The sequence below is a fragment of the Oncorhynchus keta genome, chromosome 12, assembly GCF_023373465.1.
Source record: "Oncorhynchus keta strain PuntledgeMale-10-30-2019 chromosome 12, Oket_V2, whole genome shotgun sequence".
Taxonomy (NCBI): domain Eukaryota; kingdom Metazoa; phylum Chordata; class Actinopteri; order Salmoniformes; family Salmonidae; genus Oncorhynchus; species Oncorhynchus keta.
The window spans coordinates 55,522,623-55,550,304 of NC_068432.1; the positions used below are offsets into that span (position 1 = coordinate 55,522,623).

General features: G+C 49.4%; 1 protein-coding gene and 1 long non-coding RNA gene across 51 annotated transcripts in view; one reads left to right on the top strand and one right to left on the bottom strand.

Moving 5' to 3' along the window:
• LOC118376345 (polypyrimidine tract-binding protein 3-like) overlaps positions 1-27,682 on the bottom strand; it is a 105,726-nt gene that overhangs the window by 60,272 nt on the left and 17,772 nt on the right. For all 50 annotated transcript variants that reach the window (XR_008061612.1, XR_008061648.1, XR_008061639.1 and 47 more), the window contains exons 2-5: positions 18,058-18,227; positions 12,932-13,078; positions 9,442-9,594; positions 7,921-8,031 (exon numbers count right to left, since the gene is read on the bottom strand). Coding sequence is in view for 2 of the 50 variants with exons in the window: in XM_052458719.1 (XP_052314679.1) it covers positions 7,921-8,031; positions 9,442-9,594; positions 12,932-13,078; positions 18,058-18,227 (581 nt within the window). In the remaining 48 variants the exon portion in view is untranslated. The remainder of the gene's footprint in view (positions 1-7,920; positions 8,032-9,441; positions 9,595-12,931; positions 13,079-18,057; positions 18,228-27,682) is intronic.
• Positions 1,886-3,301, top strand: LOC127906499 (uncharacterized). Its single transcript, XR_008061714.1, has 3 exons — positions 1,886-2,636; positions 3,002-3,125; positions 3,250-3,301. It is a non-coding gene; the product is annotated as an uncharacterized LOC127906499 (long non-coding RNA).

Genomic DNA, 27,682 nt, shown 5'->3' on the forward strand with positions numbered 1-27,682 from the left:
GGGTCCACTATCAGGCCACTGCTGTGTCCACTATCAGGACACTGCTGGGTCCACTATCAGGCCACTGCTGTGTCCACTATCAGGCCACTGCTGTGTCCACTATCAGGCCACTGCTGGGTCCACTATCAGGCCACTGCTGGGTCCACTATCAGGCCACTGCTGTGTCCACTATCAAGCCACTGCTGGGTTCACTATCAGGCCACTGCTGTGTCCACTATCAGGCCACTGCTGGGTCCACTATCGGGCCACTGCTGGGTCCACTATCAGGCCACTGCTGGGTCCACTATCAGGCCACTGCTGGGTCCACTATCAGGCCACTGCTGCATCCACTATCAGGGAGGGAGCAACTCACAGCCCAATCACCACAACAGGGTCTTATTCACCACAACAGGGTCTCATTGACCACAACAGGGTCTCATTGACCACAACAGGGTCTTATTGGCCACAACAGGGTCTTATTGGCCACAACAGGGTCTTATTGGCCACAACAGGGTCTTATTCACCACAACAGGGTCTTATTCACCAGGCCACTCTGGACCACTATCTCATTGGCCACAACAGGGTCTTATTGGCCACTGCTGGGTCTTATTCACCACTGCTGGGTCTTATTCACCACTGCTGGGTCTCATTGGCCACAACAGGGTCTCATTGACCACAACAGGGTCTCATTGACCACAACAGGGTCTCATTGACCACAACAGGGTCTCATTGACCACAACAGGGTCTTATTGACCACAACAGGGTCTCATTGACCACAACAGGGTCTCATTGACCACAACAGGGTCTCATTGACCACAACAGGGTCTTATTTTCATTTCTGATTGCAAAACATTTTGATATGGTTGTTCCCTAATGAATATGACCCAGCCCTAACCTCCACACAACATCCATTCTCATCCATAAGACCAAGAGTTGAACTGTATCAACATAATTAAAACGTTTACAAACAAACAAGCTCCCTCTACTTCACCTTCGCCCCCTGGGGCTCTACTTCACCCTCACCTTCGCCCCCTGGGGCTCTACTTCACCCTCACCTTCGCCCCCTGGGGCTCTACTTCACCCTCACCTTCACCCCCTGGGGCTCTACTTCACCCTCGCCCCCGTCCCACCCTCATCTCTCTGCAACTCTACTTTCACCCTGTGTCCCCTGGGGCACCCTAGTACCCTATTGTTAGTGGCTCTACTTCACCCTCACATGGCCCCAGTACAACAGATCACCTTCAGCCCCTGAGGGGCTCTACTTCACCCTTCGCCCCATGGGGCTCTACTTCACCCTAGCCCCATGGGGCTCCACTTCACCCTCGCCCCGTGGGGCTCCACTTCACCCTCATCTTCGCTCCCTGGGGCTCTACTTCACCCTCGCCCCGTGGGGCTCTACTTCACCCTCACTGTCTGGGGCTCTACTTCACCCACCTTTGCCCCCTGGGGGATCTACTTCACCATCACCTTAGCCCCGGGGCTCTAGCTCAACCTAGCCCCATTCACCCTCACCCCCGTGGGGCTCTACTTCACCCTCACCTTCGCCCCCTGGGGCTCTACTTCACCCTCACCTTCGCCCCCTGGGGCTCTACTTCACCCTCACCTTCACCCCCTGGGGCTCTACTTCACCCTCGCCCCTTCCCATTCTCTCTGCAACACTAGGTTCAGGATGTGTCCCAAAGGGCACCCTAGTACCTATATTGTTAGTGTGGGGGAAGACATGGCAGCAGTACAACAGAACACAGTCAGAGCAGAGGGGCTCTACTTCACCCTCGCCACATGGGGCTCTACTTCACCCTAGCCCCGTGGGGCTCCACTTCACCCTCGCCCCGTGGGGCTCTACTTCACCCTCGCCCCGTGGGGCTCTACTTCACCCTCGCCCCGTGGGGCTCTACTTCACCCCCGTGGGGCTCTACTTCACCCTCGCCCCGTGGGGCTCTACTTCACCCTCTCCCCGTGGGGCTCTACTTCACCCTCGCCCCGTGGGGCTCTACTTCACCATCGCCCCGTGGGGCTCTACTTCACCCTCGCCCCGTGGGGCTCTACTTCACCCTTGCCCCGTGGGGCTCTACTTCACCCTCGCCCCCTGGGGAAACAGGGGAAAACATGGCAGCAGTACAACAGAACACAGTCAGAGCAGAGGCCAGACTACAGCACACTAAAGGATATGATTACTGTCTGTCTTCTCTGGTTCGGTCTCACTGCCTTCATCTCTCCTCTCCTCTCCATAAAGCCACTGACAGATGAAAACCTGGGGGCTGATGATTTGTGGCCTAGCAGTGTGTGTGTGTGTGTGTGTGTGTGTGTGTGTGTGTGTGTGTGTGTGTGTGTGTGTGTGTGTGTGTGTGTGCGTGCGTGCGTGCGTGCGCGTGTGTGTGCGTGTGATCTGTGGGCTCTCGGTGGCTGGCTGTGGCTGGTGTGTCTGATCGCTGGGCTCTAGATGGCTGGTGTGTCTGATCGGTGGGCTCTAGATGGCTGGTGTGTCTGATCGGTGGGCTCTAGATGGCTGGTGTGTCTGATCGGTGGGCTCTAGGTGGCTGGTGTGTCTGATCGGTGGGCTCTAGATGGCTGGTGTGTCTGATCGGTGGGCTCTAGATGGCTGGTGTGTCTGATCGGTGGGCTCTAGATGGCTGGTGTGTCTGATCGGTGGGCTCTAGGTGGCTGGTGTGTCTGATCGGTGGGCTCTAGATGGCTGGTGTGTCTGATCGGTGGGCTCTAGGTGGCTGGTGTGTCTGATCGGTGGGCTCTAGATGGCTGGTGTGTCTGATCGGTGGGCTCTAGATGGCTGGTGTGTCTGATCGGTGGGCTCTAGATGGCTGGTGTGTCTGATGGGCTCTAGATGGCTGGTGCTGATCGGTGGGCTCTAGATGGCTGGTGTGTCTGATCGGTGGGCTCTAGATGGCTGGTGTGTCTGATCGGTGGGCTCTAGGTGGCTGGTGTGTCTGATCGGTGGGCTCTAGGTGGCTGGTGTGTCTGATCGGTGGGCTCTAGGTGGCTGGTGTGTCTGATCGGTGGGCTCTAGATGGCTGGTGTGTCTGATCGGTGGGCTCTAGATGGCTGGTGTGTCTGATCGGTGGGCTCTAGATGGCTGGTGTGTCTGATCGGTGGGCTCTAGATGGCTGGTGTGTCTGATCGGTGGGCTCTAGGTGGCTGGTGTGTCTGATCGGTGGGCTCTAGGTGGCTGGTGTGTCTGATCGGTGGGCTCTAGATGGCTGGTGTGTCTGATCGGTGGGCTCTAGGTGGCTGGTGTGTCTGATCGGTGGGCTCTAGATGGCTGGTGTGTCTGATCGGTGGGCTCTAGATGGCTGGTGTGTCTGATCGGTGGGCTCTAGGTGGCTGGTGTGTCTGATCGGTGGGCTCTAGGTGGCTGGTGTGTCTGATCGGTGGGCTCTAGGTGGCTGGTGTGTCTGATCGGTGGGCTCTAGATGGCTGGTGTGTCTGATCGGTGGGCTCTAGATGGCTGGTGTGTCTGATCGGTGGGCTCTAGGTGGCTGGTGTGTCTGATCGGTGGGCTCTAGGTGGCTGGTGTGTCTGATCGGTGGGCTCTAGGTGGCTGGTGTGTCTGATCGGTGGGCTCTAGGTGGCTGGTGTGTCTGATCGGTGGGCTCTAGATGGCTGGTGTGTCTGATCGGTGGGCTCTAGGTGGCTGGTGTGTCTGATCGGTGGGCTCTAGGTGGCTGGTGTGTCTGATGGCTGATGGCTGGTGTGTCTGATCGGTGGGCTCTAGGTGGCTGGTGTGTCTGATCGGTGGGCTCTAGGTGGCTGGTGGGCTGGGCTCTAGATGGCTGGTGTGTCTGATCGGTGGGCTCTAGGTGGCTGGTGTGTCTGATCGGTGGGCTCTAGGTGGCTGGTGTGTCTGATCGGTGGGCTCTAGATGGCTGGTGTGTCTGATCGGTGGGCTCTAGGTGGCTGGTGTGTCTGATCGGTGGGCTCTAGATGGCTGGTGTGTCTGATCGGTGGGCTCTAGGTGGCTGGTGTGTCTGATCGGTGGGCTCTAGGTGGCTGGTGTGTCTGATCGGTGGGCTCTAGGTGGCTGGTGTGTCTGATCGGTGGGCTCTAGGTGGCTGGTGTGTCTGATCGGTGGGCTCTAGGTGGCTGGTGTGTCTGATCGGTGGGCTCTAGATGGCTGGTGTGTCTGATCGGTGGGCTCTAGGTGGCTGGTGTGTCTGATCGGTGGGCTCTACAGCAAGGGATGAAATGAAAGAAGCCAGACAGATAGGGTGTTTTACTGTCTGTAGGGTATTCCAGTATTTTCCAGAAATCCTGGTTGGAATAATTCAGATATCAGTAGGGAATAAGCAGGAAAACCAGAATCGTCCCAACCAGGATTTCTGGAAAACGAGGGAAATTTGGGGAAAATACTGGAATACCCTACAGACAGTAAAACACACTGTTCAACCTCTCCTTCTCCAAGATCAGAGGTAGACAGCATGTTTAGCTTTGTATGTTTGTCCCGTGAATGCAGGTGTGCCTGCAAGCTTGTAGCGTCATACCCAAGAAGAGGCTGTAATCGCTGCCAAAGGTGCTTCAAAAAAGTACAGAGTAAAGGGTCTGAATACCATTACGGCGTATCGTGATGTCATTTTTGGGGTATTGTGTGTAGATTGATTAAGAGAAAAAAAAAACTAATTAAACCATTTTAGAATAAAGCTGTAACGTAACAAAATGTAGGAAAAGTCAAGGGGTCTGAATACTTTCCGAATGCACCGTATACAGGGGGAACCAGTACCGAGTCGATGCGCGGGTTATCGAGGTAGATATGTACATATAGCTAGGGATAAAGTGACTAGACAACAGGATAGATAGAGTAGCAGCAGTGTACAGTCGTGGCCAAAAGTTTTGAGAATGACACAAATATTAATTTCCACAAAGTTTGCTGCTTCAGTGTCTTTAGATATTTTTGTCAGGTGTTACTATGGAATACTGAAGTATAATTACAAGCATTTCATAAGTGTCAAAGGCTTTTATTGACAATTACATGAAGTTGGTGCAAAGACTCAATATTTGTAGTGTTGACCCTTCTTTTTCAAGACCTCTGCAATCCGCCCTGGCATGCTGTCAATTAACGTCTGGGCCACATCCTGACTGATGGCAGCCCATTCTTGCATAATCAATGCTTGGAGTTTGTCAGAATTTGTGGGGTTTTGTTTGTCCAACCGCCTCTTGAGGATTGACCAGAAGTTCTCAATGGGATTAAGGTCTGGGGAGTTTCCTGGCCATGGACCCAAAATATCAATGTTTTGTTCCCCAAGTCACTTAGTTATCACTTTTGCCTTATGGCAAGGAGCTCCATCATGCTGGAAAAGGCATTGTTCATCACCAAACTGTTCCTGGATGGTTGGGAGAAGTTGCTCTCGGAGGATGTGTTGGTACCATTCTTTATTCATGGATGTGTTTTGAGGAGAAATTGTGAGTGAGCCACCTCCCTTGGCTGAGAAGCAACCCAACACATGAATTGTCTCAGGATGCTTTACTGTTGGCATGACCCAGGACTGATGGTAGCGCTCACCTTGTCTTCTCCGGACAAGCTTTTTTTTCCAGATGCTCCAAACAATCAGAAATGGGATTCATCAGAGAAAATGACTTTACCCCAGTCCTCAGCAGTCCAATCCCTGTACCTGTTGCAGAATATCAGTCTGTCCCTGATGTTTTTCCTGGAGAGAAGTGGCTTCTTTGCTGACCTTCTTGACACCAGGCCATCCTCCAAAAGTCTTTGCCTCACTGTGCGTGCAGATGAACTCAGACCTGCCTGCTGCCATTCCTGAGCAAGCTCTGTACTGGTGGTACCCCGACCCCGCAGCTGAAGCAACTTTAGGAGAATATCCTTGCCTGTGAAGCCCTTTTTGTGCAACGCAATGATGACGGCATGTGTTACCTTGCAGGTAACCATGGTTGGCAGAGGAAGAACAATGATTCCAAGCACCAGCCTCCTTTCGAAGCTTCCAGTCTGTTATTCGAACTCAATCAGCATGACAGAGTGATCTCCAGCCTTGTCCTCGTCAACAATCACACCTGAGTTGACGAGAGAATCACTGACATGATATCAGCTGGTCCTTTTGTGGCAGGTGAAATGCAGTGGAAATGTTTTTGGGGGATTCAGTTCATTTGCATGGCAAAGAGGAACTTTGCAATTAATTGCAATTCATCTGATCACTCTTCATAACATTCTGGAGTATATGCAATATATTGCCATCATACAAACTGAGGCAGCAGACTTTGTGAAAATTAATATTTGTGTCATTCTCAAAACGTTTGGCCAAGACTGTATGTGATGAGTGTGAAAGTGTGTGTGTTTGTGTATGTGTGTTGGGGTGTCAGTGTAAGTATGCATGAGTGTGTGGGTAGAGTCCAATGTGCTGGGTAGAGTCCAGTGTGTGTTGGGTAGAGTCCAGTGTGTTGGGTACAGTCCAGTGTGTTGGGTACAGTCCAGTGTGTTGGGTAGAGTCCAGTGTGTGGGGGGTAGAGTCCAGTGTGTTGGGTAGAGTCCAGTGTGTTGGGTAGAGTCCAGTGTGTGGGTAGAGTCCAGTGTCTTGGGGTAGAGTCCAGTGTGTTGGGTACAGTCCAGTGTGTTGGGTACAGTCCAGTGTGTTGGGTACAGTCCAGTGTGTTGGGTAGAGTCCAGTGTGTGGGGGTACAGTCCAGTGTGTTGGGTAGAGTCCGGTGTGTTGGGGTAGAGTCCAGTGTGTTGGGTAGAGTCCAGTGTGGGTAGAGTCCAGTGTGTTGGGTAGAGTCCAGTGTGTTGGGTAGAGTCCAGTGTGTTGGGTAGAGTCCAGTGTGTTGGGTAGAGTCCAGTGTGTGGGTAGAGTCCAGTGTGTGGGTAGAGTCCAGTGTGTGGGTAGAGTCCAGTGTGTTGGGTAGAGTCCCGTGTGGGTAGAGTCCAGTGTGTTGGGTAGAGTCCAGTGTGGGTAGAGTCCAGTGTGTTGGGTAGAGTCCAGTGTGGGTAGAGTCCAGTGTGGGTAGAGTCCAGTGTGGGTAGAGTCCAGTGTGTGGGTAGAGTCCAGTGTGGGTAGAGTCCAGTGTGGGTAGAGTCCAGTGTGCTGGGTAGAGTCCAGTGTGCTGGGTAGAGTCCAGTGTGCTGGGTAGAGTCCAGTGTGGGTAGAGTCCAGGGTGTTGAGTACAGTCAGTGTGCTGGGTAGAGTCCAGTGTGCTGGGTAGAGTCCAGTGTGGGTAGAGTCCAGTGTGGGTAGAGTTCAGGGTGTTGAGTACAGTCCAGTGTGCTGGGTAGAGTCCAGTGTGGGTAGAGTCCAGGGTGTTGGGTAGAGTCAGTCAGTGTGCTGGGTAGAGTCCAGTGTGGGTAGAGTCCAGTGTGGGTGGAGTTCAGGGTGTTGGGTAGAGTCCAGTGTGCTGGGTAGAGTCCAGTGTGGGTAGAGTCCAGTGTGGGTGGAGTTCAGGGTGTTGGGTAGAGTCCAGTGTGTTGGGTAGAGTCCAGTGTGGGTGGAGTTCAGGGTGTTGGGTACAGTCCAGTGTGTGTTCATGAAGTCAGTTCAAGAGAGTAGGTGTTATATAGGGTCAATGCAGATAGTCCTGGTAGCCATTAGAATAGCTATTTAGCGGTCTTGTTTAGCGGTCTTGTTTAGCGGTCTTGTTTAGCGGTCTTTTTTAGCGGTCTTGTTTAGCGGTCTTGTTGGTTCAGTTGGCCCAGGGCCGTCCAGGTTTGGCCGGAGTAGGCCGCCATTGTAAATAAATATTTGATATTAATTGCTTCTACCTGAACACATCAGGACAGAAATAGACAGACAGTAGATAATGCTAGAAGTGCTGCTCCTCCTCTGGTTTAGAGGATAAATCCTATTGTTATCCATGTCGCCTCCAGAGAAACAGCCATTTCAACACCATACGTTCCCGGCAGTACAAACAGAGCTATGCCTTTTTTTCACGTCAATATGAAGTGGAGTGTTTTGACAACGTGCTGTGGTGGGCATTTATAGAGTCAGTACGTACCACTTTGGCGTGGTGGGCATTCATCGGGTCAGCATATTGTAGCAGGGCCTGGAACTGGTTGTTCTTGGTGAAAGTGATGATCTTCAGCACCGTCCCGAACTTAGAGAAGATCTATGGAGACAAAACGGAAAAAAAACAAGTTCACATGAACATGTCTCTTATGCTACTTGGCACCATAGAGGAGAGCATTATTCCAGAACTCGGGATGAGAAGAATTTTCCCCCTTTTACTGTGTGAAGTACTTTGAGCATCCATCAATCAATGAATCAGTCAATAACTCAACCAGTCATCTAATCAGTGGTCCAGGGTAGAAGAGGTTAGAGATCAGAGTTCCCTGGTGTAGGGTCTCCAGTGATAGGGTTAGAGGTCAGGGTTACCTGGTGTGGGACCTCCAGTGATATGGGGTTAGAGGTCAGGGTTACCTGGTGCAGGACTCCAGAGGTCAGAGGTCAGGGTTACCTGGTGTAGGGTCTCCAGTGATAGGGGTTAGAGGTCAGGGTTACCTGGTGCAGGACTCCAGAGGTCAGAGGTCAGGGTTACCTGGTGTAGGGTCTCCAGTGATAGGGGTTAGAGGTCAGGGTTACCTGGTGTAGGGTCTCCAGTGATAGGGGTTAGAGGTCAGGGTTACCTGGTGTAGGATCTCCAGTGATAGGGGTTAGAGGTCAGAGGTCATGGTTACCTGGTGTAGGATCTCCAGTGATAGAGGTTAGAGGTCAGGGTTACCTGGTGTAGGGTCTCCAGTGATAGAGGTTAGAGGTCAGGGTTACCTGGTGTAGGATCTCCAGTGATAGGGGTTAGAGGTCAGAGGTCATGGTTACCTGGTGTAGGACCTCCAGTGATAGGGGTTAGAAGTCAGAGTTCAGGGTTACCTGGTGTAGGGTTTCCCTTGATAGGGGTTAGAGGTTAGAGGTCAGGTTTACCTGGTGTAGGGTCTCCAGTGATAGAGGTTAGAGGTCAGGGTTATCTGGTGTAGGATCTCCAGTGATACAGGGTAGAAGAGGTGAGAGTTCAGAGGGTAGAGGTCAGGGTTACCTGGTGTAGCACCTCCAGTGATACAGGGTAGAAGAGGTGAGAGGTTAGAGGTCAGGGTTACCTGGTGTAGGATCTCCAGTGATAGGGGTTAGAGGTCAGAGGTCAGGGTTACCTGGTGTAGCACCTCCAGTGATACAGGGTAGAAGAGGTGAGAGGTCAGAGGGTAGAGGTCAGGGTTACCTGGTGTAGCACCTCCAGAGATACAGGGTAGAAGAGGTGAGAGGTTAGAGGTCAAGGTTACCTGGTGTAGGATCTCCAGTGATAGGGGTTAGAGGTCAGAGGTCAGGGTTACCTGGTATAGAACCTCCAGTCATACAGGGTAGAAGAGGTGAGAGGTCAGAGGGTAGAGGTCAGGGTTACCTGGTGTAGCACCTCCAGTGATACAGGGTAGAAGAGGTCAGAGGGTAGAGGTCAGGGTTACCTGGTGTAGCACCTCCGGAGATACAGGGTAGAAGAGGTGAGAGGTCAGAGGGTAGAGGTCAGGGTTACCTGGTGTAGCACCTCCAGAGATACAGGGTAGAAGAGGTTTTCTACGATGATGCGCAGCACGGGGCTCTGTCCTGGCATCAGGGTTCCGTCACCGCCAGATGCTGAACCACCCAACGCCACTGCATTGACTGCCTGCAATGCTGCCTGAACTCTCTGTTAGGGGGGAGGAGGAGAGAGGGAAGAGAGGGAGGAGAGGAGGGGGAGAGAAGGAGGAGAGGAGAGGGGAAGAGAGAGAGGAGAGGGGGAGAGGAGGAGGAGAGGAGGGGGAGAGAGAGGAGAGGGGGAAGAGAGGGAGGAGAGGAGGGGGGGAGAGAAGGAGGAGGAGGAATGAGAGAGGAGGGGGGAGAGAGGAGAGGGGGGAGAGAAGGAGGAGAGGAGAGGGGGAAGAGAGAGAGGAGAGGGGGAGAGGAGGGGGAGAGAAGGAGGAGGAGGAATGAGAGAGGAGGGGGAGGGGGAAGAGAGGAGAGGAGAGGAGAGGAGAGGAGAGGGGGAGAGGCAGGTTGGGTTTAATACCCCAAACAAACAATAATCCTAAATTATATAACTTTTTAACTTATTCTCATAATGTTGCTCACCACATAGTATATACACATTGGGTTTACCATGACAAACAAACAATCAATAATATATAACACACATTGGGTTTACCATGACAACAAACAATCAATAACATATAACACACATTGGGTTTACCATGACAACAAACAATCAATAATATATAACACACATTGGGTTTACCATGACAACAAACAATCAATAATATATAACACACATTGGGTTTACCATGACAAACAAACAATCAATAATATATAACACACATTGGGTTTACCATGACAACAAACAATCAATAATATATAACACACATTGGGTTTACCATGACAACAAACAATCAAAAATGTATTGATATATATATATATATATTGGTCATCCATTGTGTGTGTTGTAACGTGATACTCTACAGTGGCTAGAAACAACTGGCCAGGGTGGACTGGACCAGTCTGTTGTTGGAAAGGTCCTATCACAAACACAACAACTGACCAGGGTGGACTGGACCAGTCTGTTGTTGGAAAGGTCCTATCACAAACACAACAACTGACCAGGGTGGACTGGACCAGTCTGTTGCTGGAAAGGTCCTATCACAAACACAACAACTGACCAGGGTGGACTGGACCAGTCTGTTGTTGGAAAGGTCCTATCACAAACACAACAACTGACCAGGGTGGACTGGACCAGTCTGTTGTTGGAAAGGTCCTATCACAAACACAACAACTGACCAGGGTGGACTGGACCAGTCTGTTGCTGGAAAGGTCCTATCACAAACACAACAACTGACCAGGGTGGACTGGACCAGTCTGTTGCTGGAAAGGTCCTATCACAAACACAACAACTGACCAGGGTGGACTGGACCAGTCTGTTGCTGGAAAGGTCCTATCACAAACACAACAACTGACCAGGGTGGACTGGACCAGTCTGTTGCTGGAAAGGTCCTATCACAAACACAACAACTGACCCGGGTGGACTGGACCAGCCTGTTATAAATCACAGACAGTGTCACCAGCAAAGCACCCCCACACCTCCTCCTCCTCCATGCTTCACGATGGGAACCACACATTGCAAAGATCATCTGTTAACCTACTCCGCGTCTCACAAAGACACAGTGATTGGTACCAAAAATATCAAATTTGAAGTCATCAGACCAAAGGACAGATTTCCACCGGTCTAATATTCATTGCTCGTGTTTCTTGGCCCAAGCAAATCTCTTCTTCTTATTGGTGTCCTTTAGTAGTGGTTTCCTTGCAGTAATTTGACCATGAAGGCCTGATTCACGCAGTCTCATCTGAACAGTTGATGTTGAGATGTGTCTGTACTTGAACTCTGTGAAGCATTTATTTAGGCTACAATCTGAGGTGCAGTTAACAAATGAACTGCAGCAGAGATAACTCTGGGTCTTCCTTTCCTGTGGAGGTCCTCATGGAGGTCCTCATGAGAGCCAGTTTCATCATAACGCTTGATGGTTTTTACGACTGCACGTGAAGAAACTTTCAAAGTTCTTAAAATGTTCTGTATTGACTGACCTTCATGCCTTAAAGTAATGATGGACTGTCGTTTCTCTTTGCTTATTTGAGCTGTTCTTGCCATAATGTGGACTTAGTCTTACATCAAATAGGACTATCTTCTGTATACCACCCCTAGCTTGTCACCACACTGACTGACAACTGACTGTCTCAAACGCATTAAGAAGGAAAGAAATTCCACAAACTACATTACCTGGAAAAATATACCCTGGAATGAGTAGGTGTGTCCAAACTTTTGACTGGTACTGTATATATATATATTTTTTACCCCTTTTTCTCCCCAATTGGTAGTTACAGTCTTGTACGGACTCGGGAGAGGCGAAGGTCGAGAGCCGTGCGTCCTCCGAAATATGACCGTGTCAAACCACACTGCTCACTTAACTTGGAAGCCAGCTGCACCAATGTGTCGGAGGAAACACCGTATAGCTGGAGTCGGCTTGCAGGTGCCCGGCCCGCCACAAGGAGTCGCTAGAGTGCAATGGGGCAACTGGCCAGGCCCTCCCCTAACCCGGACGACGCTGGATGGTGTGCTGCCTCATGGGTCTCCTGGTCACAGCTGGCTGTGACACAGCCTGGGATTGAACCCGGGTCTGTGGTGACACTGTTCAGGGCAGGGGCTATGTACTTAGACCGCTGTGCCACTCGGGAGGCCAAAGTGCACTAGTTTAGACCAGAGCCTAGAGCTAATGTAGTGCACTAGTTATGACCAGAGCTCTGGTGTAACGTAGTGTACTAGCTAGGGAATAAGGTGACATGCTGTTCAGGGCAGGGGCTATGTACTGTACATGCAGCAGACTGTGGACCTGATTGGTCAGGTTGGACTGTGCATGCAGGGAACCTGATTGGTCAGGTTGGGCTGCATGAGGCAAATGGTGGTCAAACCAGATGGTTTTCTGATCCACGCCCCCCTTCCTTTAAGGTATCTGTGACCAACAGATGCATATCTGTGATATCAGTCATGTGAAATCCATAGATTATGACCTAATTTATTTATTTAAATTGACCGATTTTCTTATATGATCTGCAAATTATATTTTTGATCAGTATACATGTGGTGGACTGAGGCCCTGATTGGTCAGGCTTTATGATACTCACTCCCTGATTGGTCAGGTTGTAATGTACATGCAGTGGATTCAGCCCCTGATTGGTCAGGTTGGACTGTACTCAGCCCCTGATTGGTCAGGTTGGACTGTACTCAGCCCCTGATTGGTCAGGTTGGACTGTACTCAGCCCCTGATTGGTCAGGTTGGACTGTACTCACCCCCTGATTGGTCAGGTTGGACTGTACTCACCCCTGATTGGTCAGGTTGGACTGTACTCATCCCCTGATTGGGCAGGTTGGACTGTACTCGCCCCCTGATTGGTCAGGTTAGACTGTACTCATCCCCTGATTGGTCAGGTTGGACTGTACTCACCCCCTGATTGGGCAGGTTGTCTGTCTTGAGCTCGCGGTGGTTGGAGTACTGGATGTAGACTGGCTGGTTGCGTATGTGAGGTGTTGCTGTGGTGTAGTAGTTCACCATGGTGATCGCTGCCTCCTCTGAAGCCATTTCTATAAAAGCCTGGTTGGTTTGGGAGGGAACAACAAAGACACATATGTCAGGTACAAGACAAAGCTACAGTGAAATTCATGTATATTAGTAGCAGTAGAAATTTAGTCCGGGATTCAATCCGATCGCGATTTGGACAATATGCGCCATTGAAAGGTTCTTTATGTTTGCGCCGTCATATGCACGTGAATCTCCGCAAACTGTGGGAACATTTTGCTTTTAACATTTTACTGCAGTGGGCTAAATCAGGGTCTCACACAGAGTGTTTCTCGGTAGTCTTAAACACATCTACTTTGTAACAGAAGTATCCACCTCACACACATGGTAATGGGTTTAAAATGAAGAAGACACCTGTACCATGTCAGATGTATAGAGTTGACATGTATTACATTTAGAGTTTACATCCCAATATTACACTTTATATACAGTAACAGAAGACTGACATTTTGAACCCAGAGACCTGAAAATAGCTGTGCAGCGACGCTCCCCCATCTAACCTGACAGATCTTGAGAGGATCTGCAGAGAAGAATGTGAGAAACTCCCCAAATACAGGTGTGTCAAGCTTGTAGCATCATACCCAAGAAGACTAGAGGCTGTAATCACTGCCAAAGGTGCTTCAACAAAGTACTGAGTAAAGGGTCTGAATACTTATAATGTATTTCTGTTTTTTATTTATTTTTAATAAATTAGCTACAATTTCTAAAAACGTGTTTTTGCTATGTCGTTATGGGGTATTGTGTGTAGATTGACGAGAAAAGAAAAAAAATGTAATCAATTTTAGAATATGGCTGTAATGTAACAAAATGTGGAAAAAGTCAAGGGGTCTGAATACTTTCCGAATGCAATGTCTATTTTTACATTTTTTAAATTTAAGTCTGATATGATATGAATGTACTGACATTTTTTAAATGTATTAATCGCACAAAGTCAAAGAACTACAAATCCCATACAGCGTATTCCTGCCCCGTGTTGTAACACTTCCTGGCTGGGGGCTGTGCGCAAGTCAAGAGCTGAGTGAACGAGTTTTAGAAGCGCAGCGCACAGACATAAAAGTTGGTCTAATTTACTTGAAACTAAAGTCTACTGAAGTTAGACTTCTTTTCTTGTGTTTCTTGGCTATTTCCATTATTTTATTCACAAGCTCGGTTGTTTTTCTATGTTTGAGTTTCAACTGCTAGGGAAAAGAAGACAACGCTTCCACCAAAGATGTGTATAACTAAACCAAGATAGACCACAGCCCGTCGTTTCAAACGGGGGGGAACAAATGAGTCGCAGTGGGCAGAGCCAAGCACAAGCTCGCGAGATCCTATTGGCGCGCTGTAGCACATATTTGCATAATTCCGTTAGGGAACACCTACTCTGTGAAGCGCGCGCAATAACTCAAGTCGCCTTTGCTCTCCTAAACAACACCTCATTTTTTTTTTTACTTATAAAAGGGTCAAGTCTACAAAACGTAGTCCACTCCGTTCGTAACAGATTCTAGTTTTGGGAATAGAAAACTGTATGGAGATCAAATGTTTTATCAATGAGAAAAGTAGCAGAATGTCGGACAAAATCTCCTTCCATCTTCTCCCACTGCCGGCTATTTGGCTTCCTCTCACTACCATATTTGGTAGTGAGTGGAAACATCAAGGGGATGCTTCAACATTTACACATCCAGTGAAATATCTGTCTCAATCTCACAGGCACAAACAGGACTTGAGTCGCGTTACCGCGGTAACCCCCGCCCTTAAAGGCAGGTAAAAAATGTTTGTCTCATCTGTGATATTTAGGCTAGACTCAAGTCACAGAAAATGAAATGAAACAATATACCACATTACTTCTTACTACTGATACACAGCAGTTAGCCTAGTGGTTAGAGCTTTGGACTAGTAACCCGAAAGGTTGCAAGATCAAATCCCTGAGCTGACAAGATAAAAATCTGTTGTTCAGCCCCTGAACAAGGCAGTTAACCCCCTGTTTCCCAGTAGGCTGTCATTGAAAATAACATAAAAAATAATAAAATAATAAATAAAATAAGATAAGACTGACCTGCCTAGTTAAAAAATAAAGTTAAAAAAAATAATATATTGTTTAAGAAACATTACAAAGCATGCTCATCATTTTTGTGTGTTTTGCTGGTGTAATTGTTACGGGGAAAAAATATGTTGGCTGGTAGATTTCTAAATCTAAATCTAAATCTAAATCCTGCCACAGTGTCTGGTGGACCAAAGAGTTACTTTAATTTCCTGCCTGTCACTCAGTCAGAGCCTGCAGCACAGAGCAAATATGGATGTTCAGAACTTCTCACGAAAGAGAGTCAAAAAAAGAGAGCAGGTTGATCAGGTTGAACACGAGCAGGAAGTAGAGAATGAGAGGGCAGAACAGGAAGTAGTGAATGAGAAGGCACGAGCAGGAAGTAGTGAATGACAGGGCAGAACAGGAAGTAGTGAATGAGAGAGCCGAGCAGGCAGAAAGTCAAAGTGCAACAGAGTTAGCCACAGGTTTGTGCAGGTTTGGTGGTAGCTAACTAGCTAGTCTCCCTCAGCATAAGGGTTGGTGGTAGCTAACTAGCTAGTATCCCTCAGCATAAGGGTTGTTGGTAGCTAATGAGCTAGTCTCCCTCAGCATAAGGGTTGGTGGTAGCTAACTAGCTAGTATCCCTCAGCATAAGGGTTGTTGGTAGCTAACGAGCTCGTCTCCCTCAGCATAAGGGTTGGTGGTAGATAACTCCCTCAGCTAGTCTTCCTCAGCATAAGGGTTGGTGGTAGCTAACTAGCTAGTCTCCCTCAGCATAAGGGTTGGTGGTAGATAACTAGCTAGTCTCCCTCAGCATAAGGGTTGTTGGTAGCTAACTAGCTAGTCTCCCTCAGCATAAGGGTTGTTGGTAGCTAACGAGCTAGTCTCCCTCAGCATAAGGGTTGGTGGTAGCTAACTAGCTAGTCTCCCTCAGCATAAGGGTTGGTGGTAGCTAACTAGCTAGTCTCCCTCAGCATAAGGGTTGGTGGTAGCTAACTAGCTAGTCTCCCTCAGCATAAGGGTTGGTGGTAGCTAACTAGCTAGTCTCCCTCAGCATAAGGGTTGGTGGTAGCTAACTAGCTAGTCTCCCTCAGCATAAGGGTTGGTGGTAGCTAACTAGCTCGTCTCCCTCAGCATAAGGGTTGGTGGTAGCTAACTAGCTAGTCTCCCTCAGCATAAGGGTTGGTGGTAGCTAACTAGCTAGTCTCCCTCAGCATAAGGGTTGGTGGTAGCTAACTAGCTAGTCTCCCTCAGCATAAGGGTTGGTGGTAGCTAACTAGCTAGTCTCCCTCAGCATAAGGGTTGGTGGTAGCTAACTAGCTAGTCTCCCTCAGCATAAGGCTTGGTGGTAGCTAACTAGCTAGTCTCCCTCAGCATAAGGGTTGGTGGTAGCTAACTAGCTAGTCTCCCTCAGCATAAGGGTTGGTGGTAGATAACTAGCTAGTCTCCCTCAGCATAAGGGAACGGCAGCGTAGCCTAGTGGTTAGAGTGTTGGACTAGTCACCGAAAGGTTGCAAGTTCAAATCCCTGAGCTGACAAGATACCTGTTGTTCTGCCCCTGAACAGGCAGTCAACCCACGGTAGACCGTCATTGAAAATAAGAATTTGTTCTTTACTGACTTGCCTAGTTAAATAGAATAAGGGTTGGTTGTAGCTAACTAACTAGTCTCCCTCAACAGAAGGGGTTAGCACTCTGCATTCTTAAGCTACTGGGTGTCAGCCTGTGTTAAGGATGTTGATATAAGTCATTATATTAGCTAAATCAGTTTATTTTCAGCAAGTGTATTTGATGGGGTTTGGTTCTGTAGCTACTGGCTTGCTCGCTAGCTAGCTGAGACCGAAGAGATGTGAGAATGTTTTTTTTTCCAGACTGAAGTACATATCCCCCTCATAAGTTTACAGCCGAAAGGGATATTTGCTCATGAGTTCAGTGACCATTGTCCCCGTTGCCCGCATAAGAAATGTGAAGATACCTAAATGTTCCTCACATATTATTACGTTTAACCAACAGAGGATGGCCCCCTTTGATCTAGAACCCTCCATGTCTTCAACTCCTAGAAACACCCATAGTCACAATGTTATACATGATAACATCTACAATGTCATTGTGTTTTCATTCATTTCAATGCAAGTTTTGCACCTTTTTAAGAGACTATGGGGGAAAATGAAACTTGTGTTGTACTGATGAATAAGACTCATTCTCAGCAAAACTGACACATTATGCCGGGAGTCCACCGCGCCTCTTTTGATATACCTAAAAGAACCAATCAAGCCAGACAAATTGGACAGGATAATTTATGTATCAGAGTATTTAGTAAATAGAATCTTTCTATTCTTGTGTAAATATCACATTTCCATTTGAATGTGAAAGGGGGTCCTTGAGCAGAATGTGGGGAAGCAGGGGGAGGCAGGGAGAGAGGGAGGGGCAGGGAGAGATTGAGAGACAGGGAGAGGCAGGGGGAGAGAGGGAGAGGCACGGGGAGGCCGGGAGAGACAGGGGGAGGCAGGGAGAGAGGGAGAGGCAGGGAGAGACAGGGAGAGACAGGGGGAGGCAGGGAGAGAGGGAGACAGGGGAGGCAGGGAGAGGGGAGAGACAGGGAGAGAGGGGGAGGCAGGGAGAGACAGGGGGAGGCAGGGAGAGAGGGAGAGGCAGGGAGAGAGGGAGAGGCAGGGAGAGGCAGGGGGAGGCAGGGAGAGAGGGAGAGACAGGGAGAGAGGGAGAGGCAGGGAGAGAGGGAGAGGCAGGGAGAGGCAGGGGGAGGCAGGGAGAGAGGGAGAGGCAGGGAGAGAGGGAGAGGCAGGGGGAGAGGGAGAGGCAGGGGGAAGCAGAGAGAGGCAGGGGGAGGTAGAGGAAGGCAGGGAGAGGCAGGGGAGGCAGGTGGAGAACAAGTGAAGGTAGAGGAAGACCAGGCATCCGATAGGGCCCTGGTCAAAATTACTGCACTACATAGGGCCTATAAGTTGCACTACTTGGGACGCAAACTGTTCTTACCTGGTTTTTCCCTTTGAGCATCAACAGGTTAGTGACTCTACCGAAAGGGACTCCTAGAGAGATGAGCTCAGCCTCAGACACCTCGATGGGAACCTTGCGGACGTGGAGGACTCGGGAAGGACCACAGGGAGAACGATCTCCTTTAAACTGTCTGCTATCGTTGCCATTAGCTGTAGGGTGGGAGTGAGGGGGTAGAGGGGGCAGAGCAGAGAGAGATGGAGAGGGGGTGAGAGAGAGAGAGAGAGAGAGAGAGATAGAGAGAGGGGGAGAGAGAGAGATAGGAGAGGGAGAGAGAGAGAGAGAGAGAGAGAGAGAGAGAGAGAGAGAGAGAGAGAGAGAGAGAGAGAGAGAGAGAGAGAGAGAGAGAGAGAGAGAGAGAGAGAGAGAGAGAGAGAGAGAGAGAGAGAGACAGCAGTCAGTAAAGTCACAGTTTAAAACCCCTTCTGGAAATGAGGACACAGTCTGAGGGAACACTTTAAGGAAATGGTTAATTAGGCACCGAACGAAAAACATTGTGTGCTACGCAGCCTGGCCAGCCAAGCAGTTCTCCTTAACATTGTGTGTTACGCAGCCTGGCCAGCCAAGCAGTTCTCCTTAACATTGTGTGTTACGCAGCCTGGCCAGCCAAGCAGTTCTCCTTAACATTGTGTGTTACGCAGCCTGGCCAGCCAAGCAGGGCTCCTTAACATTGTGTGTTACGCAGCCTGGCCAGCCAAGCAGTTCTCCTTAACATTGTGTGTTACGCAGCCTGGCCAGCCAAGCAGGGCTCCTTAACATTGTGTGTTACGCAGCCTGGCCAGCCAAGCAGTTCTCCTTAACATTGTGTGCTACGCAGCCTGGCCAGCCAAGCAGGGCTCCTTAACATTGTGTGTTACGCAGCCTGGCCAGCCAAGCAGTTCTCCTTAACATTGTGTGTTACGCAGCCTGGCCAGCCAAGAAGTTCTCCTTAACATTGTGTGTTACGCAGCCTGGCCAGCCAAGCAGTTCTCCTTAACATTGTGTGTTACGCAGCCTGGCCAGCCAAGCAGGGCTCCTTAACATTGTGTGTTAAGCAGCCTGGCCAGCCAAGCAGTTCTCCTTAACATTGTGTGTTACGCAGCCTGGCCAGCCAAGCAGTTCTCCTTAACATTGTGTGTTACGCAGCCTGGCCAGCCAAGCAGTTCTCCTTAACATTGTGTGTTACGCAGCCTGGCCAGCCAAGCAGTTCTCCTTAACATTGTGTGTTACGCAGCCTGGCCAGCCAAGCAGTGCTCCTATGGAAGCCTTGTCATTGTTCCTCTAAACAAACAGGAACATTCCCAGCATCATCAGGCAAACTATGGACACACCCACACTGTCTACCATCCTTCTTCCATTAAATGGCACAGAGAGAGAGCACGGAGAGAGAAACAGGAAGACAGAGAGCACGGAGGGAGAAACCGGGAGACAGAGAGACACAGGGAGACAGAGAGAAACAGTGTGAGAGAGAGAAACAGGGAGACAGAGAGAAACAGGGAGACAGAGAGAAACAGAGAGACAGAGAGAAACAGAGAGACAGAGAGAAACAGAGAGACACAGAGAAACAGGGACACAGAGAGACACAGGGAGACTGAGAGAAACAGGGAGACTGAGAGACACAGGGAGACAGAGAGAAACAGGGAGACAGAGAGACACAGGGAGACAGAGAGAAACAGGGAGACAGAGAGACACAGGGAGACTGAGAGAAACAGGGAGACAGAGAGAAACAGGGAAACAGAGAGAAACAGGGAGACAGAGAGAAACAGGGAGACAGAGAGAAACAGGGAGACTGAGATAAACAGGGAGACAGAGAGAAACAGGGAGACAGAGAGAAACAGGGAGACAGAGAGACACAGGGAGACAGAGAGAAACAGTGTGAGAGAGAGAAACAGGGAGACAGAGAGAAACAGGGAGACAGAGAGAAACAGAGAGACAGAGAGAAACAGAGAGACAGAGAGAAACAGAGAGACAGAGAGAAACAGGGACACAGAGAGACACAGGGAGACTGAGAGAAACAGGGAGACTGAGAGAAACAGGGAGACAGAGAGAAACAGGGAGACAGAGAGACACAGGGAGACAGAGAGAAACAGGGAGACAGAGAAACAGGGAGACAGAGAGAAACAGGGAGACAGAGAGAAACAGGGAGACAGAGAGAAACAGGGAAACAGAGAGAAACAGGGAGACAGAGAGAAACAGGGAGACAGAGAGAAACAGGGAGACTGAGATAAACAGGGAGACAGAGAGAAACAGGGAGACAGAGAGAAACAGGGAGACAGAGAGAAACAGGGAGACAGAGAGAAACAGGGAGACAGAGAGAAACAGGGAGACAGAGAGAAACAAGGAAACAGAGAGAAACAGGGAGACTGAGAGAAACAGGAAGTCAGAGAGAAACAGGAAGACAGAGAGAAACAGGGAGACTGAGAGAAACAGGGAGACAGAGAGAAACAGGGAGACTGAGAGAAACAGGAAGACAGAGAGAAACAGGAAGACAGAGAGAAACAGGGAGACTGAGAGAAACAGGAAGACAGAGAGAAACAGGAAGACAGAGAGAAACAGGGAGACAGAGAGAAACAGGAAGACAGAGAGAAACAGGTAGGAACAGGGAGACAGAGAGAAACAGGGAGACAGAGAGAAACAGGGAGACAGAGAGAAACAGGGAGACAGAGAGAAACAGGGAGACAGAGAGAAACAGGGAGACAGAGAGAAACAGGGAGACAGAGAGAAACAGGGAAACAGAGAGAAACAGGGAGACAGAGAGAAACAGGAAGACAGAGAGAAACAGGGAGACAGAGAGAAACAGGGAGACAGAGAGAAACAGGGAGACATAGAGAAACAGGGAGACAGAGAGGAACAGGGAGACAGAGAGAAACAGGGAGGGAACAGGGAGACAGAGAGAAACAGGGAGAAACAGAGAGAAACAGGGAGACAGAGAGAAACAGGGAGACAGAGAGAAACAGGGAGACAGAGAGGAACAGGGAGACAGAGGGGAACAGGGAGACAGAGAGAAACAGGGAGACAGAGAGAAACAGGAGACAGAGAGAAACAGGAAGACAGAGAGAAACAGGGAGTAACAGGGAGACAGAGAGAAACAGGGAGACAGAGAGAAACAGGGAGACAGAGAGAAACAGGGAGACAGAGAGGAACAGGGAGACAGAGAGAAACAGGGAGACAGAGAGAAACAGGGAGACAGAGAGAAACAGGGAGACAGAGAGAAACAGGGAGGGAACAGGGAGACAGAGAGAAACAGGGAGAAACAGAGAGAAACAGGGAGAAACAGAGAGAAACAGGGAGACAGAGAGAAACAGGGAGACAGAGAGAAACAGGGAGACTGAGAGAAACAGGGAGACAGAGAGAAACAGGAAGACAGAGAGAAACAGGGAGGGAACAGGGAGACAGAGAGAAACAGGGAAACAGGGAGACGGAGAGAAACAGGGAGGGAACAGGGAGACAGAGAGAAACAGGGAGACAGAGAGGAACAGGGAGACAGAGAGACACAGGGAGACAGAGAGAAACAGGGAAACAGAGAGAAACAGGGAGACAGAGAGGAACAGGGAGACAGAGAGAACCAGAGAGACAGAGAGAAACAGGGAGACAGAGAGAAACAGGGAAACAGAGAGAAACAGGGAGACTGAGAGAAACAGGGAGGAACAGGGAGACAGAGAGACACAGGGAGACTGAGAGGAACAGGGGGAACAGGGAGACAGAGAGAAACAGGGAAACAGAGAGAAACAGGGAGACTGAGAGAAACAGAGAGAAACAGGGAGACAGAGAGACACAGGGAGACTGAGAGGAACAGGGGAACAGGGAGACAGAGAGAAACAGGGAGGAACAGGGAGACAGAGAGAAACAGGTACCTGGAACCCAAAAAGGTTCTCCCATGGGGAACAGCTGAAGAACCCTTTTGGGAGAAATAAATCCTGTGTGTGCTGGTATACTCCTGTTCTGTCTGAATATCTGGGCCTGTCTTCACTGTGGGTGTAGCTGTGTGGGGCCTAATTGCTGCTTCCAGCTATATTATTATTGGTGTTGGTTGTGTCGGTAGCAGCAAACATGGCCTGTGTATGTTCATGATGACATGATGAGGAGTATTGTATTTACACCACTAGCTGGCTAAATAAGACCTGTCCTTATTGCCTGGGGAGGAACTTTGAGACAAGCCGTGTTTTATGGTCCCTGGTCCTAAGTTTGATTTGATTTCACCTTTATTTAACCAGGTAGGCTAGTTGAGAACACCTTTATTTAACCAGGTAGGCTAGTTGAGAACACCTTTATTTAACCAGGTAGGCTAGCTGAGAACACCTTTATTTAACCAGGTAGGCTAGTTGAGAACACCTTTATTTAACCAGGCAGGAGAGTTGAGAACACCTTTATTTAACCAGGTAGGCTAGTTGAGAACACCTTTATTTAACCAGGTAGGCTAGTTGAGAACACCTTTATTTAACCAGGTAGGCTAGTTGAGAACACCTTTATTTAACCAGGTAGGCTAGTTGAGAACACCTTTATTTAACCAGGTAGGCTAGTTGAGAACACCTTTATTTAACCAGGTAGGCTAGTTGAGAACACCTTTATTTAACCAGGTAGGCTAGTTGAGAACACCTTTATTTAACCAGGTAGGCTAGTTGAGAACACCTTTATTTAACCAGGTAGGCTAGTTGAGAACACCTTTATTTAACCAGGTAGGCTAGTTGAGAACACCTTTATTTAACCAGACAGGAGAGTTGAGAACACCTTTATTTAACCAGGGAGGCTAGTTGAGAACACCTTTATTTAACCAGGTAGGCTAGTTGAGAACACCTTTATTTAACCAGGTAGGCCAGATCACCTTTATTTAACCAGGCAGGAGAGTTGATTTCACCTTTATTTAACCAGGCAGGAGAGTTGATTTCACCTTTATTTAACCAGGCAGGAGAGTTGATTTCACCTTTATTTAACCAGGCAGGAGAGTTGAGAACACCTTTATTTAACCAGGTAGGAGAGTTGAGAACACCTTTATTTAACTAGGTAGGAGAGTTGAGAACACCTTTATTTAACCAGGCAGGAGAGTTGAGAACAAGTTCTCATTATCAACTGAGACCTGGCCAAGATAAAGCAAAGCAGTTTGACACAGAGTTACACATGGAGTAAAACAAACATACAGTCAATAATACAGTAGAAAAATCTATATACAGTGTGGGGTCCACTTTATGGCAGCGAGGTGTGGGGTCCACTTTATGGCAGCGAGGTGTGGGGTCCACTTTATGGCAGCGAGGTGTGGGGTCCACTTTATGGCAGTGAGGTGTGGGGTCCACTTTATGGCAGCGAGGTGTGGGGTCCACTTTATGGCAGCGAGGTGTGGGGTCCACTTTATGGCAGCGAGGTGTGGGGTCCACTTTATGGCAGCGAGGTGTGGGGTCCACTTTATGGCAGTGAGGTGTGGGGTCCACTTTATGGCAGCGAGGTGTGGGGTCCACTTTATGGCAGTGAGGTGTGGGATCCACTTTATGGCAGTGAGGTGTGGGGTCCACTTTATGGCAGCGAGGTGTGGGGTCCACTTTATGGCAGCGAGGTGTGGGGTCCACTTTATGGCAGTGAGGTGTGGGGTCCACTTTATGGCAGTGAGGTGTGGGGTCCACTTTATGGCAGTGAGGTGTGGGGTCCACTTTATGGCAGCGAGGTGTGGGGTCCACTTTATGGCAGCGAGGTGTGGGGTCCACTTTATGGCAGTGAGGTGTGGGGTCCACTTTATGGCAGTGAGGTGTGGGGTCCACTTTATGGCAGTGAGGTGTGGGGTTCACTTTATGGCAGTGAGGTGTGGGGTCCACTTGCAAAACAAGATTTCATCAAAGGGGACAAACACCCCATTGAAACCCTGCATGCAGAGTTCTGTAAGATTCTCCTACATGTCCAGAGGAAAACTACAAACAATTCATGCAGGGCAGAATTAAGCCAATATCCACTAATAATAAAAAGAAAAAAAAAGAAAAGAGTCCCCTCATCCAGCTGGTCCTGGGGCTGAGTTCACAAACCTCTTCTACTAACATACTGAAGCCTCAGGACCCTCATCCAGCTGGTCCTGGGGCTGAGTTCACTAACCTGTTCTACTAACACACTGAAGCCTCAGTCCCCTCATCCAGCTGGTCCTGGTCCTGAGTTCACTAACCTGTTCTACTAACACACTGAAGCCTCAGTCCCCTCATCCAGCTGGTCCTGGGGCTGAGTTCACTAACCTGTTCTACTAACACACTGAAGCCTCAGTCCCCTCATCCAGCTGGTCCTGGGGCTGAGTTCACTAACCTGTTCTACTAACACACTGAAGCCTCAGTCCCCTCATCCAGCTGGTCCTGGGGCTGAGTTCACTAACCTGTTCTACTAACATACTGAAGCCTCAGTCCCCTCATCCAGCTGGTCCTGGTCCTGAGTTCACTAACCTGTTCTACTAACACACTGAAGCCTCAGTCCCCTCATCCAGCTGGTCCTGGGGCTGAGTTCACTAACCTGTTCTACTAACACACTGAAGCCTCAGTCCCCTCATCCAGCTGGTCCTGGGGCTGAGTTCACTAACCTGTTCTACTAACATACTGAAGCCTCAGTCCCCTCATCCAGCTGGTCCTGGTCCTGAGTTCACTAACCTGTTCTACTAACACACTGAAGCCTCAGTCCCCTCATCCAGCTGGTCCTGGTCCTGAGTTCACTAACCTGTTCTACTAACACACTGAAGCCTCAGTCCCCTCATCCAGCTGGTCCTGGGGCTGAGTTCACTAACCTGTTCTACTAACACACTGAAGCCTCAGTCCCCTCATCCAGCTGGTCCTGGGGCTGAGTTCACTAACCTGTTCTACTAACATACTGAAGCCTCAGTCCCCTCATCCAGCTGGTCCTGGGGCTGAGTTCACTAACCTGTTCTACTAACACACTGAAGCCTCAGTCCCCTCATCCAGCTGGTCCTGGTCCTGAGTTCACTAACCTGTTCTACTAACACACTGAAGCCTCAGTCCCCTCATCCAGCTGGTCCTGGGGCTGAGTTCACTAACCTGTTCTACTAACACACTGAAGCCTCAGTCCCCTCATCCAGCTGGTCCTGGGGCTGAGTTCACTAACCTGTTCTACTAACATACTGAAGCCTCAGTCCCCTCATCCAGCTGGTCCTGGGGCTGAGTTCACTAACCTGTTCTACTAACACACTGAAGCCTCAGTCCCCTCATCCAGCTGGTCCTGGGGCTGAGTTCACTAACCTGTTCCACTAACACACTGAAGCCTCAGTCCCCTCATCCAGCTGGTCCTGAGGCTGAGTTAACTAACCTGTTCTACTAACACACTGAAGCCTCAGTCCCCTCATCCAGCTGGTCCTGGGGCTGAGTTCACTAACCTGTTCTACTAACACACTGTAGCCTCAGTCCCCTCATCCAGCTGGTCCTGGGGCTGAGTTCACTAACCTGTTCTACTAACACACTGTAGCCTCAGTCCCCTCATCCAGCTGGTCCTGGGGCTGAGTTCACTAACCTGTTCTACTAACACACTGTAGCCTCAGTCCCCTCATCCAGCTGGTCCTGGGGCTGAGTTCACTAACCTGTTCTACTAACACACTGAAGCCTCAGTCCCCTCATCCAGCTGGTCCTGGGGCTGAGTTCACTAACCTGTTCTACTAACACACTGAAGCCTCAGTCCCCTCATCCAGCTGGTCCTGGGGCTGAGTTCACTAACCTGTTCTACTAACACACTGAAGCCTCAGTCCCCTCATCCAGCTGGTCCTGGGGCTGAGTTCACTAACCTGTTCTACTAACACACTGAAGCCTCAGTCCCCTCATCCAGCTGGTCCTGGTCCTGAGTTCACTAACCTGTTCTACTAACACACTGAAGCCTCAGTCCCCTCATCCAGCTGGTCCTGGGGCTGAGTTCACTAACCTGTTCTACTAACACACTGAAGCCTCAGTCCCCTCATCCAGCTGGTCCTGGTCCTGAGTTCACTAACCTGTTCTACTAACACACTGAAGCCTCAGTCCCCTCATCCAGCTGGTCCTGGGGCTGAGTTCACTAACCTGTTCTACTAACACACTGAAGCCTCAGTCCCCTCATCCAGCTGGTCCTGGGGCTGAGTTCACTAACCTGTTCTACTAACACACTGAAGCCTCAGTCCCCTCATCCAGCTGGTCCTGGTCCTGAGTTCACTAACCTGTTCTACTAACACACTGAAGCCTCAGTCCCCTCATCCAGCTGGTCCTGGTCCTGAGTTCACTAACCTGTTCTACTAACACACTGAAGCCTCAGTCCCCTCATCCAGCTGGTCCTGGTCCTGAGTTCACTAACCTGTTCTACTAACACACTGAAGCCTCAGTCCCCTCATCCAGCTGGTCCTGGTCCTGAGTTCACTAACCTGTTCTACTAACACACTGAAGCCTCAGTCCCCTCATCCAGCTGGTCCTGGTCCTGAGTTCACTAACCTGTTCTACTAACACACTGAAGCCTCAGTCCCCTCATCCAGCTGGTCCTGGGGCTGAGTTCACTAACCTGTTCTACTAACACACTGAAGCCTCAGTCCCCTCATCCAGCTGGTCCTGGGGCTGAGTTCACTAACCTGTTCTACTAACACACTGAAGCCTCAGTCCCCTCATCCAGCTGGTCCTGGGGCTGAGTTCACTAACCTGTTCTACTAACACACTGAAGCCTCAGTCCCCTCATCCAGCTGGTCCTGGTCCTGAGTTCACTAACCTGTTCTACTAACACACTGAAGCCTCAGTCCCCTCATCCAGCTGGTCCTGGGGCTGAGTTCACTAACCTGTTCTACTAACACACTGAAGCCTCAGTCCCCTCATCCAGCTGGTCCTGGTCCTGAGTTCACTAACCTGTTCTACTAACACACTGAAGCCTCAGTCCCCTCATCCAGCTGGTCCTGGTCCTGAGTTCACTAACCTGTTCTACTAACACACTGAAGCCTCAGTCCCCTCATCCAGCTGGTCCTGGGGCTGAGTTCACTAACCTGTTCTACTAATTCGTATCCGCTCTCGTTGGACTTCGGCTGCATATTTTCCCGCCATTTTCTTAAAATCTGAAAACGATGTGAGGCCACGCCCATTTCCTGAAGAATTGCATTATGGACCCTTAAAGTACTGCGTGTATACGTCATATTGTGGCGAATTTAGTACGACATCCGGGAACTTTTGGCATACTAACTATATCCATAATGTGACCAAGAAGCATACTATATACTCAATTAACATCACAAATCGTACGGTTAGTGTGGGTAGTATGAGGATTCGAACACAGCTGTCCTCTATGCTTATAGTTATTGTTAATTCAACCCTTGATTATTGTTGTTACTGTTGTCCCGTTGACAATATTGATTATTATTATTAATTATGTTACTATTGTAAATCTCAAAAGTAAGCGTTTGGCAACATGTGCATTGCTACGTCATGCCAATAAAGCAAATTGAATTGAGTTGACTAGAGGGAGAGAGACACGAGAGACGAGAGAGATAGAAACGAAAGAGAGAGAGAGAGACTAGAGAGAAAGAGACTAGAAAGAGAGAGAGACTAGAGAGAGAGACAATTAATTTTTTTAATTTTATTTCACCTTTATTTAACCAATTAGGCTAGTTGAGAACAAGTTCTCATTTACAACTGCCATCTGGCCAAGATAAAGCAAAGCAGTT